The sequence below is a fragment of the Scomber japonicus genome, chromosome 3 (assembly GCF_027409825.1).
Source record: "Scomber japonicus isolate fScoJap1 chromosome 3, fScoJap1.pri, whole genome shotgun sequence".
NCBI lineage: Eukaryota > Metazoa > Chordata > Actinopteri > Scombriformes > Scombridae > Scomber > Scomber japonicus.
Genome location: NC_070580.1, coordinates 28,139,268 through 28,151,950, shown reverse-complemented (window position 1 = coordinate 28,151,950; position 12,683 = coordinate 28,139,268). Strand labels below are relative to the sequence as shown.

The 12,683-nt window shown below is 38.9% G+C and overlaps 1 protein-coding gene across 1 annotated transcript in view; it reads right to left on the bottom strand.

Annotated features, from left to right (window-relative positions):
• Positions 1 to 12,683, bottom strand: part of LOC128355326 (rap1 GTPase-activating protein 1-like) — a 74,841-nt gene that overhangs the window by 27,670 nt on the left and 34,488 nt on the right. Inside the window, exon 4 of the mRNA XM_053315572.1 lies at positions 10,220 to 10,343. Coding sequence (XP_053171547.1) covers positions 10,220 to 10,343 — 124 coding nt within the window. The remainder of the gene's footprint in view (positions 1 to 10,219; positions 10,344 to 12,683) is intronic.

Below are 12,683 nucleotides of genomic sequence, written 5' to 3'. Positions count from 1 at the left end.
GTAGCCTACTCTGTTACTACTGTAGCGGCTATAACACAATGTATAAATTGTTTTACAGCTGTTATTGTGAAAGTAACACGTCGACCAATGTAACCATTACACATTTTGATGTGAAATTGGGTTGTTGACTTGCAGAATAGTATATGAGATACACACATAATGTACTTAATCTTCAGTATGTTCTGCATCTCTCTGATCCAAGCACCACTGAGTGAACTGGCCACAAGTGGGTCAACTCAGTTCAGTTCAGAAACACTTGTGACATTACAAGGAGGAGCTTTTGAACTCAACTGCTGGCAATTTCTACAGCAATACAACTATAATGTACCTTAATAGCCCTATTGTGTGCAACAACAACAAAAAATATATAGATATTACAGCTACATGTCAATACAGACACATCCATTTTGGCAGGTCGAACAAGAAGCTACCTTGCTAGAAATCCGGCTGATCTTTATGTAACTTGTAGAATCAGAAAGTTATTAATCTATGATTTGACACAACAGAATAGGTAAATGAGAACACTTATACTTGTGAATACTTGTGAGTCTATTCTTTACAGCTACACAATATGAATCCATTGCAAAGTGTATTTCCAGTGCATGGGCATGCAGAGACAGAAATAACACCAATGTGCCTCCTATGGTATGTATCAAAGAGGAACAACTGCTGCAATCTATATTTGTCTCAGAAGGCTGTGACAAAGGGCACAGACTCTTCTGTCAGACACTACAACAGCCTGCCAACTAATGTTACAGGGGTTGGGGGGGGGTATTAGAGGCCTTTTTCACCTGGATAAAACAGCTAAAGGATATAGTGAGAAAAAACGAGGGTGGAAACCAGTGGGGAGTACCTATGTACTTTACTGTACAGTAGTGCCAAATACTGCTCTGACCTATCGCTTTTAAGGGTTAGGCTGATGTTTCTTACTGTCCACTGAAAAGACCAAAACCATTTTGTATTTGTTGGTGAGTATTTTCAGCTGCAGATGAACAAGCAGCACAGTAAGTATTGGCGGAAGCAGGTTGGTGTTATTTTTATGAAGAAGAACAATGGCACAGATGAATCAGCTCTATCAGGATTTAGCCACATATACAACGGTTGTTAGTGAGATTAATTACAGCAATTGTTGGTTTTGGTTTTTCTTTAGTCTCAAATTCCATTAAAAATATAAGAGAAACATTGTTCTTTGTTTAAATACACAGATGTAGGCCATATATGGCTTCACTGCGAAATTATGATTATTCATTTCAATCTGCATCATCTTCCATTTTACAAGCACGGTACAATGTTCCTGATACATGTTTTTTCAGACATTTTGACTTGTCACAGCACAAAAAACATGAGTCAGGTCTGCTGTAGAAAAGATGAATTGTGTAGAAACACTTCAGATGATTGTACATTGATTTGTTTCGCTATTCTGGAAAACCAGAATGGGAAGGAGAACAGCTGCAGGTTGAAAACTTGTGTTACCTTTGAAAGAGGAAATGGAGGGTTGGAGTGTTCTAGTGAAGGCTCTACTTCATCAGAGATACGAGGAATCCTTCCATCTTGTTTCCTGTGAGTCAGAGAGGATGGAGGGGTGGGGCGAGAGAGGGAGAGAAGGGTGGGGGGGAAGTTATGGTTAGCCTTGAGCGGAGTTTCTCGTTTATGCAATAAGAGCACAGGAAAATGTATGTAACGCAACTGACTTTCCCATCAAAGAGGATCATTCAACTCTTACTACAATGAGTGTGGTGCCACTGTTTCGCCACTGTATCGTGTGAAAGTATTTCTTTTCTTCAAACTAAATATTGATGTCCTTTATGTATAGCTTGCATGCTATTTTTGCCCCGACTAAGTTAAAGGCAAAGAGATAAGTGAGATTGTAAAGCAGTACAGATCGGTAGAAGGAAACAGGCGAAGAGTGTCGAGTAGAAACAAGGGAGAACAAAGCGAAAATTTACACATAGCAAGAAAAGACCCTCAGCTTTCATCTCTTAACCCACTGCCCTCACCTGTCTTTCTCTGTTCCTCTCGGCCCTTTTCTTCTCTATGTTATTGGAGTGAATTATCAGTCTGACCAGGGTTCTGGTCACAGTATATTACTTCACACTTTATCTCACACCACAGTCAGTTTCTAGAACTGGCAGCCCGTCTGTGCATGCATCCTGTTCACAAACCTGCAGCAGAGGGCATTTCTAGACACTGCTCAGGAGAGGAAGAATCACACAACAATAGCACAATCTGATTTGTTCATGAGGATGGAGTGAGAATTGGTGAGGACAAATCCACTCACGTATTTCCTCCATTCTACAATCTTTGCACGCAAGTTGGAGACGTTGAAATCTAATCATTTTCTGAGTGGCCTTTTTTTTCTGTACACAGTCCATTATTAGATATTGCAGCTCTCTGCGACTGAAAGACCTTGCCTATTACAGCTGGGCAGAATCTGAGTAAGTCTGAGTATACAGAGCAGCATTTTTTGACAACAGACTGCTGACCTGGAGTCGAGGTTAGTAAATCTATTTGTAACATAGCAGGAACACTGTTCTTTGTTCCCTCTGATCTCTGCTGAATCCAGAGAAATGACTGAATGGGGCTGTCAGATGTTTCCTCAGCATCCTTAGCTTCTCAGAACTGACATTCCTCCAAAGTGTGAACTTTGTTAGGTCTTTTATATAACGCAGCCGCACCACAATGAAAATATGATGTCAAATGGTGCTTCGAGCTAAGAATGATACATTAACATTTACTTACAAAGAAGTTGCTTATTGAGCTTGTTCTTGTCATAAATCTACTTGTACTCTGGTGACACCCTGCTTATCTTCCCATGAGAGCAATTACAGCAAGGTGACAAGGTCATATACTGAAGTATTTTCCGACACAGACTAAACTGGAGGATGTTTTTGTTGTACATGTGCATCACTCCCTTTAACACTGGAAACCGCTAACAGGTAAAATGTATTGGTACACTTGACAACCCCATTTCTAATAAAAAAGAAGCACTCTGTCATTGTATTAAGGTATTATCTTCACAAAGGAATGTCTGAAGTAATGAAATAAGTATGTTTAATTATCACTTGTGGTTTGGCCCTCTTGTTTTATAATCTAAGTATCTTTTGCATAGCTGTAATGTAATTTGATCTAAAATGTCTCTAATGTGTACTAAAAGGAAGTATTTGCATATTTGGGTTGTGGGATATTATTATAAAACCATATTCATCACATAATAACTCAAATTATTTAAATGACCAAAGTAGCCTAAATATCCCAAATGGACAATAACGAGCCATAATAATAAAAATAAACAACAACCATGCTATATTTTGAATATTTTTTAAAAATATAGTAACGTACAATTCTACCTGTGGTCATTCTAAAGTTAAATTCACTTTTCTTTATTCGAGTTAGTACAGTAGGTGTCATCTGCTCATTACTTCGGGATGAAAATGGAAACCCAAAGCTCCCATATCCATGATGACAGGCAAAGCACAAAGGTCCAAATTAATCTTGATTGAGAAGACTCAATAGACAGAGAGATGAAGGCTGGCTGACAGCCTGCCACTTTCTCTACTGATGGTATGCTCGGTGGCTCTCATCACAGAAGATTAATAGTGTTTCTCTGGCTATGTGTGTGTGTGTGTGTGTGTGTGTGTGTGTGTGATTCTACCATCAGGGCACCGATGTACATGGTAGATTTATTTATTTTATTCATATGCACAATAAAACAAACATTATATTTCACAGTACAAAGGCAAATAACTGTGCAGGAGAGGAAAAGAGGCCCGAGGGGCTTATATAAAATCCTCCCCTTTAGTATAAAAAAATCACCAAAACATATCAACCAAATAGGAAGAGAGAAAGAAGCAGAAAAGGGCAAGAGACAAAGAGGATACAAAAACAAGCAACAAAGAGAAAAGAAAAAAAAAGACGACAACAACGAAAGATCGACAAAATCACAGGCTCAATTAAATTAGGCATGAGTATGATTTTGTTTGGACTGAAGATATTTCATTAGGTAACAACAACAAGAATTTTATGTAACAATCACAGACTCATTTTAATTCAATTGTGCTGAGAATGATTTTGTTTGGTCAGAAGATATTTCATTAAGTTAGACTAGAGAATATATCCAGTGAGGGGGTAAATGCTAAGTTTGACTCAGAGAGAAATTTCACGCTGGCATATTCTGACTATCACAGCGAGCACACGTTATCATATATCACCATCCTGACATATAACACTTATTAAAATTAGTAAGTCGCAAATCAAAGAAGAATATTCAGCAATTCGTCATCTGCTTTAAAGGCAGTGAGGTGCAATAGAGAAATGATTCGCACTCATAGAACAGTGTGCAGAAAGCATGAACTGTATAGTCTGGACTAATGGTTTTTAATAAGGTAATGAAAACTGCAATTAAGCTGTTCTGTCACTCATTTCAGTCATTCACTACAATTCTGTCGTTTGGCCAAACTAATTCATGAATCTTGGCTGACAGAATCCTGCAACAAATCCTGTATTGTTATATTCAATATATCTGTTCTCCATCAGTGATACCACTACCAATTGTAATATTATTTATACAGCACAAAGTGTTCTCCAGATTTTAAAAAAAAAGTCTTCATGCTTCTTATGATTCACAAATTTAAGAACATAATCTTTTTTTTTTCACTTCTCCTTTTTATTGTTTTGCTTATTTCTGAATTTCACTTCTTTTTCTCTCATTTCAGTTTGAATGTTCTCATTGCTCTGTTGGTCTGGATGCTTTCGCTTTACTAAATGGAATGCAGCCATTATTCATTTTCATGTAGTCATTGGCAGTAATAAAGCAGCCTACTACATTATGTCCTAATGTATGTCCTAATGAACTCATTGACTGGGTTGACAAAGGTGGAAGGGTTACTGTGTCACGCTGACGGGATGATTGGCACACTGGAGTAAGTAACACAAAGTAACACTTATTGCGCCAGTTTAACCAATGACACTTTGGCAGGTCACACTTGATCACAGGTGAAAGGTTCATTCTCCTAGAACATCTGATTAACTATTTACCTTGTGGCAATAAATCCACATGTAGAGAGCCATAGAGCCAAAGAAAAGAGATATACTGTAGAGTGTCACCTTTTCTCTTCTTTGCCAAGGAAAACAAATTCATGCCAATTTTAATAAAAGACCCTTAATCATTTACTGTGTGTGTTTTTGTCCCCTGCATATTCATTTTGTAGCTACCATCACATCCAACATGCTCTGTGGTACAAACACTGTGCACAAACCTCCTTCCAATTTTTCTCTCCATATTGAGGTTGATTTGTTGTTAGAGCTGCAGTTGGATAAATGTGTGTGTCACCTAGCAACATTACCTATCCCCGGAAACACAGAAAGATGCTCCATTTGACAAACAAACCAACACCTACTCTACAGAATAAATATTGGCATAAAATCAAAGAAAATTATAAGTGCCATTACTAAAATGGAAACATCTTAAAGGAATATGTCGTTTTTTGGGAAACTACCCAGGTTATTTTTTTTAAAACAACGAACACCAGGTGTCCAGGAGATCATGTGCTGCTTCCCTGAATAAAACATATAACATACATTACCATGCATTACACTGATGAAAGATGTTAGCTCACTGTCATCATCAGAGGCAAGGAGACTGACTTAGAAAAATCATTTAAATGTTAATCATTTCATTTCAGACCCCTTTTCTGAGAGACACTGTGGGTTTTATTTTTTACACACTGCTAGTCACCTTTAATCACACATGATAGCTTTTTCTTAAGTGTCCACATGAAACACCAGAAAAAAGAATTTGCCATCTACTGTTTGGACCAAGACCAGGGAAGCTCCAAAAATCTGGTATTTACCATCTAACCCATAATTTGCCGAATTAAGATAATTTTCAAGATAGCATCAAACATATTTATGTATATAAGTACAATTACTGTCAGCACACGGTTTCTAAAATGGACACAAAGCATTCTGAAACAAAATCCGCCAATTAATCCTGTGAGTTGCAGCAGCTGTCTCTATAGACTAGTGGGTCATGAGCTATGATAAGAATTTGAGCTTTCTGCAGTCCAATAATGGCTCAGGCTGTGCTGCACCTGCAAATACAAAAGAGTGGATGCTCCACCAACTGAATTTAAAACATATGTTTGAGTAGGAGAACTTTTGTAGTGTAGTGCTGCAGTCAGAGGTGGAGAAAAGAGCGGAGATAGTCGAGGTCAGACACGGCAAAACAACTGAACCATTATTTCACACCTTAAGGGTCAAGGTATCAACACAACTACACTATCTACTCTGTCCAATAAAATATGGTATGCACTTCCTTTCCCTTAAAGGTAAATCTTATAACCTTTGGACTGAAGGCTGTAACTTCCACGTCCCATGAGCAACATGTTTGGTTGGCTGAGAAAATTGAAAAACATCCTCCTGACTATACGAGAAAGAAAGGAAATAAAAACTGTGACCGAGGCATTCTGCCACATGGTGTCTACTGTTTATTGTGATAATTCATGCTCAGTCTTTACTGTTTATCCTTGGCATGCTGCCAACCCTAGCAAAAGTGTTGTTTCATTTTAAGAGGTGGGTATGCAGCATTTCCACCATTCAATTCATCTTAATCTTATATTGATTGTGATGTGAATCTAAAGATGAGGTGATTTAACGTACATCATATTAGACTGCAATAAGTACATTGATTCTGATAATTTATCATTACCACATTATCAGATGTGGTTGGACCCACAATAACCACAGTAAGCTGCCAACATGTGCCAATACGACATTCTTCACTGCAGCAATAAAACAAATTACTATAACTATTACATACAAAATATGTTTTATAAAAGCAACACAATTAAATAAAAAAGGAATAAGTATTCAGTATAAAAGACAAAGAATTATGAGGTTAATTTAAAGGCTAATATGCAGTGCTTATCAGCAGAAATAACAGTTGTAGTGAATCCTTGACCCCAGGCTAAATATGGGATGCATGTGCGCCAGCTCAACAGATGCATTGGTTTATTTGGCAAACAAAAGATAGCCACAGGCAGTGCAGGAAGAGTCAGACATCATTGCATCGAGTGCTGCTATTGTGGAGTAACCTTGTCTGTTAATGGTAGAGTAACTTTGTCCATTAAAGCCAAATGGGCTTTAGCAGACAAGACTCCCTTTGCAAGAAGACCTTGGGGCATCTTGCATTAATAAAGGGATCATTAGTGCTATCCGTCATTTTGTAACTATATCCTACACGAGTAATGATTTGTCTAGCAGAAAGACGCCAAATAAAAATGTTCATATATCTGATGGGAAATAGAGGACCATAATGATCTTACTATACTCAATTCTGTTAAAACCAACTAATGACAGTAAGTCAGTGATTATTACGAGGTTCAGTAATGGAAGGATCGATAGAATAAAATGTCCTACTGCACATAAAACAGACTTCATAAATTACAGATATTTTCAATTCAAACCCTTCTGAACAGCAATAACTATAAAAAAACAGCAACTCTGGTGCAGCACACTTCAACCAGTGACTATAAACCCAGTCAGTCAGCAACAATACTTTAACAAAAAGGTTAATCTGAAGATTTAAAAGCAATCTGCCTGTCTGTTAGCATGCATCCTCTTGGCTCTAACTGTTGCTGAAAATACTAGGCTGAAAAGATGAAATGATTGGCCCTTTTGTTCCTGCGACTCTGTCAAAAGTGCTTGTATTTCTCTTATTTTGCTTGCACTCATTTTACTGAGTGCAGAGCTGTAACTGTGTCTTGCTAGTACTATAGAGGATCATCATCATCATTATCATCATCAGTCAGTTCCTCTCTTGATCCGGAGAAAAGACAAATCCTTGCTCCACTAAGAGTGAGTTAGAAACTGGCTTTGGCAAAGCCCAAACTTTGCAGATATATTGGCACATTTTCTGCTTGATAATTGTTGACAGAGCACTCAAATAAATCTCAATTGGATGTGAGTGCTCAAAGCAATCTTCGAGACCAGAACATTATTTTCCAATTCGTCGTCATTGGACCGGCTCCAGGTTTTGCCTTTCAGTGGCATTATAGATTAAATTATTGCTCTGGGTTCCAGTTCCTAGGATTCATAAATACTGAACTAAAATATCATATTTTGCTTTAAGAGTAATGTCATGCTTGGCTGCTTGACATGCGGACGCAAACACAGAAAGACACACTCTGTCCAAGAAAGACAAGTACACATAAACCTCTGAGCTTTGCAGGTCCACTTAGTAGAGAGCAACTAATCTAATCAAGTATAGCAGCTAATGCACAATGAAAGCAGTCATTTACTCAAGATGCCAGACAGCCACTTCCTGGCTGGACAAAAGAGAGAGGGAGAGAGGAAGAGAGACAAAGCAGAGAAAGTTCAGGGTCTAGAGTGACAGGATGAAGAGATGAGGGCAAATCAGCTGGAGCTGGACACAGAAATACAAAAAGCTGCTATGTCAGTTTCTTTCTCTTATCTGTCTATCTATCTTCCTTCTTTCTCAATTAATTTATCTTTCAACAGTTTCTCCCTACAAGTACAGAGCACTCCCATCATCTCTATCCATGCTTACCCGTGTATGGTGCTGCCTCACTTGCAGCTCAGTCTCTTCTCCTCAACAACTTGGTGCTCCTCTATGTATCGCTCCCTCCGTGTGTCTGACTCAGTCTCTCTATCCTCTAACACCTGCTGTTGGAGATCAGCCTCTCTCCTGTCAGATGATGCTGAGAGCAGCCCTCCCTCTATCCTCCCTTTCCGTCCTACCCTCCCTGTTTCTCTCTCTCCTTCTTCCTCACATACATGCGTGCATTTTCCTGACTGTATTTTTTTTTTCTTTTTTCTTTTTGAGGCGAGTACAAATGCTCTCTTGGTCTCCTTCCCGATGTCTCCCCTTTGTTTGCCTTCCATCTCCACCTCCCCTTTTTTTTTCTCTTGATCTTTCTATGACAGAAAGCTGCTCATCCAATCTGTGGGTTTTGCATTGCTTATTGCCTGAGTCTGCTAGTTAATAACAGAGTCTGCTCATTCAATAGGACAAAATTCAGCCGGATGTAGGCTTGAAAGCAAAGTTTAAAAAAAAAAAAAAAAGGGACATCACCTCATCTGAGAGGTGACATCAAAGCTCTCTGTCCTATTATCTGCCTCACTCTGACAGCTTGTTCTAACATTATAAAATCCCTTCTGCAGAAATTAGCCTAACCATCCTATTGTCCATTTGACACATTAGTGGCAGGCAGTTGGCTGAAAAGCTCTCAAATGCTGCAGATTGTGTAGCACATTCACACATAATGGAGAAAATCACTTGCTCAGCCCACAGGGGAATAAGCATAGGTCAGTGTTGTCCAATGTATTATTGAGTAATCGCATTTTCCTATTTGGTGGGAGGCAAAATCCTCAAGCGTAAAACAGTAGAAGACACCGCTACACATTACATGCCCAGTTACAACAATGTAGTCTCGCATAAAAGGCATTCAGTGGATTTCAATACCACACCGCCTGTTCATGTCCACCTCACTGCACCAAACCTAATCAAATATCTACACAGACCTGTTTAAAGTCTAAATACCTTCATCTGAAATAGCACCAGTGTAAGATGTATGTAAATGGTGGAAGCACATAAATAGACAACAGCAGCTGATATTTCAAGATTTAAATAATGATTCAGGATGCGTCACATAAATGTCTTTGCTGTGACTCAACTTTTGAATTTCAGTTGTCCCACACATTCAGTGCTCCACAAAGGACAAAAACAAAAAGTGTAAATGCATCAATATATAATAAGGAACCTGTCAGCTTACCAAGCATGCTCCACCTTTTGGAAAACAGTGTCAGAAAAGCTCTCTCTCTCCAGAATGTCATGCCAACCGTTCCTCCTCCTGTGTCTTTGCTCTGAAACATTACCTCTGAACAGATTTAGCTGCTTGCTGGACTTATAGTCGGAAAAACCAGGCTGCAGAAAATGTAATGGTAGTAGCGCCAATCAATAAGCATGGCTGCAGGCCCTGAAACAAACCCATAAGGGGATATGAGCCAAGCCATTTTGGCGGCCCGCTGGCTCATCCACACCCTCATATGAGTATAATGTTACAGGTAGCCCAGAGCTGGCTAGCTAAGAGCACACAAAGCCTGTTTTCTTTTCATTTACTACTCAGGAGGATAACCTACATTCTGGTTTTTGCAGCACAGGTAACTGCTCTACCAGTCACCTCAGGGAGAATAGTGTTACCTCAGGGAGAGCAACATACACCTGAACATAGCTGAGCTCCAAGAGGCAGAAAGCGAGCATGACGCATGCAGGTACAAACACCTTCTTGTCTGTTTGAAGCCTCTGAACTGCCAGTGGGGTGGAGCTGAAGATGAAAGGGGATCTTTGCTTACACAGAGCAGAACAAATCAGAGTCAAACCAGGTCATGAGGAGGTTGACTAAACAAATTATCGCTATTTTCTTTTTTTTTTCCGAAAGTGAGTATTTTTCAGAATTCACAATTGTCAAGTTAATCAGATTGTGTGCAGTTACAGCAGGAATTGTATGTGGGTCATGCTGAGACTCTTTTGACTTTTTTTTTTTCCATTTCTCATTTCATTAGTTTCATCCCCCTTTCTGTCTCTCACTGTGGCTGTCTGCTTCCCACACTGTTCACAGTCCTCTCCTGAGGCAGCTTGACTAAATTTAACATTTACACACCACCCAACTGCAGCGAAAAACTCTTTGAAAGAGCATTGGTAATACTTAAATTTACAAGAATTTTGGCCTCGTAACACCCATGATATATATGTAAAGGACAAGCTCAGGTATTAAGTCCCCCTCCCCCAGAACAGTATGGCAGCTGCCGCACACTTCTCATCCAGAGCTCTCTTTTCTCCCTATCCTAGATCCACTCAGTTTTCCTCAAGTGTGAGCAATCTTATTTGAACTCTAGTGACACAGAGGATACAGATGACATTTCAGAAAATGTCTGCATATGTTTCTCCATCCAGTGAAAGTCAAAACTGTGTAGATTATTTATTTTCATAATCTAAAGGCTCCTCTCAGGTTTAGGGTTAGGATGAAACATTTAAGATTCAGCTGGATGGAAAGTTAAAAGTACATGCAGAAAAATCATACACCTATCTAACTGGCATATGTGTATATATCCCACAGTATAGAAGTAATGTTGATTTAATTTGACTAAATTAATGTAAATATTTTAATTACATATTCGTGCACGATCTCTCTCCTGTAATGTAATCTAGAGCTACAGCAGGTGGTGAAATGTTCAGTTTCCTAGGAATATGCACAAAAATGTCAAAAATTATTCAAACCAGGATTTACTCAATTTTTTATCTGTGTAAAAAAAAGAATAGGCAAATACAGAAAAGAGCTCAGAACCGTTCATTGAGATTATTAAGTTACTGAAGTGGAACAGGATTTGGATTTCGACTCCCCCTGCTGTTAAAATTCCTCACTTTGTGGGTCATAAAATTAACACAACTATAGCAAGTTGTTTGGAAGCCTTCAATATCTTAGTTTTATCCTCATTTGCCTTTAAAAGGGACAGTTTAAGCCTAAAGAAACCAGAGATAAAAATATTCACTTTGACAGCTTGTGCTCTACGGTTGGTACTGAAGGGAAAAAAGCATGAGTGGGATCAGACTGATACAATACCCCAAACCACTTTCTTTAGCTTTAGGGGTTTGGGACTTGGTTGTGGCCCTCATCCCCTCAAGGCGTGAATGGTTATAGGAAAGGAAGCCGCTCTTCAACACAACAACAGTATTGTCAGCACGACCAGAGCCCTGCTGGCTTTCATAATTACCTTGTGTTTGGGTGGCCCTCTCTATTGATTTTGGCAGTGATAGACCTGGACCCAAACTGAGTGTGAAACCACAGGACCCTCAAAAGGGCAGATAGCATATGGAAGACAAGCTGTAGCTCATCCACAGTTCAACAACACAATTCCCTGATTTCCTGTCAGACTGAACTGTTGTCTTATACGCTTCACATTTTATAGAATTAATGGAGTGTTTTTAATCATCTGTGTAAGTGGAGGGTGGTTAAAAAATTCTGATTTAGATTCAATTTAAATGTATTAAGGACAACTGAAACTACATAGCTGCTGTCGGGCTTTCACTGTATTACAAAACATAACTTCAAAGTAAAGTGTGACATGTTACATCTTAATTCTTCCATCTATTTTCCACACAGATTATCTTTCTCAGGGTCTCTGTGGGGCTGGAGTCTATCCCAGCATGCTTTTGGCAACAGATAGGGTACACCCTGGACATGTTGCCAATCTAACATTTTGCACATTTAGACACGCTCACATGCACACCTACAGGAATCGGAAACTCATAAGTTGTCAGTAGGTGAGTGTTTAACAGTCTTAGAGAAATGAGTCTCTGTAAATATCATGTCTTGAAGTGCTGCATAATTAAAGTGTACCAAAACTGTTGGCTTGTTGTTACCATCTTGACATCTACTGGGAGCCTAATTTAGCCTAATGTGTGTGTTACATAGGGGCAGAGCTGCCAGAGTGTTCTTGTTTGCTTGTCGGAACACGAAGGTACAGGTCAATATACTTTAGATTGAATCACTTTAAAAACATATAAATAACTAACATCAGCAGCATATCATTTCCTTACTATATACTGTACAATTCTAAGTTATCTATAAGTGAGTTCATTTAGTCAAACTTTCCCAGCTATAGTG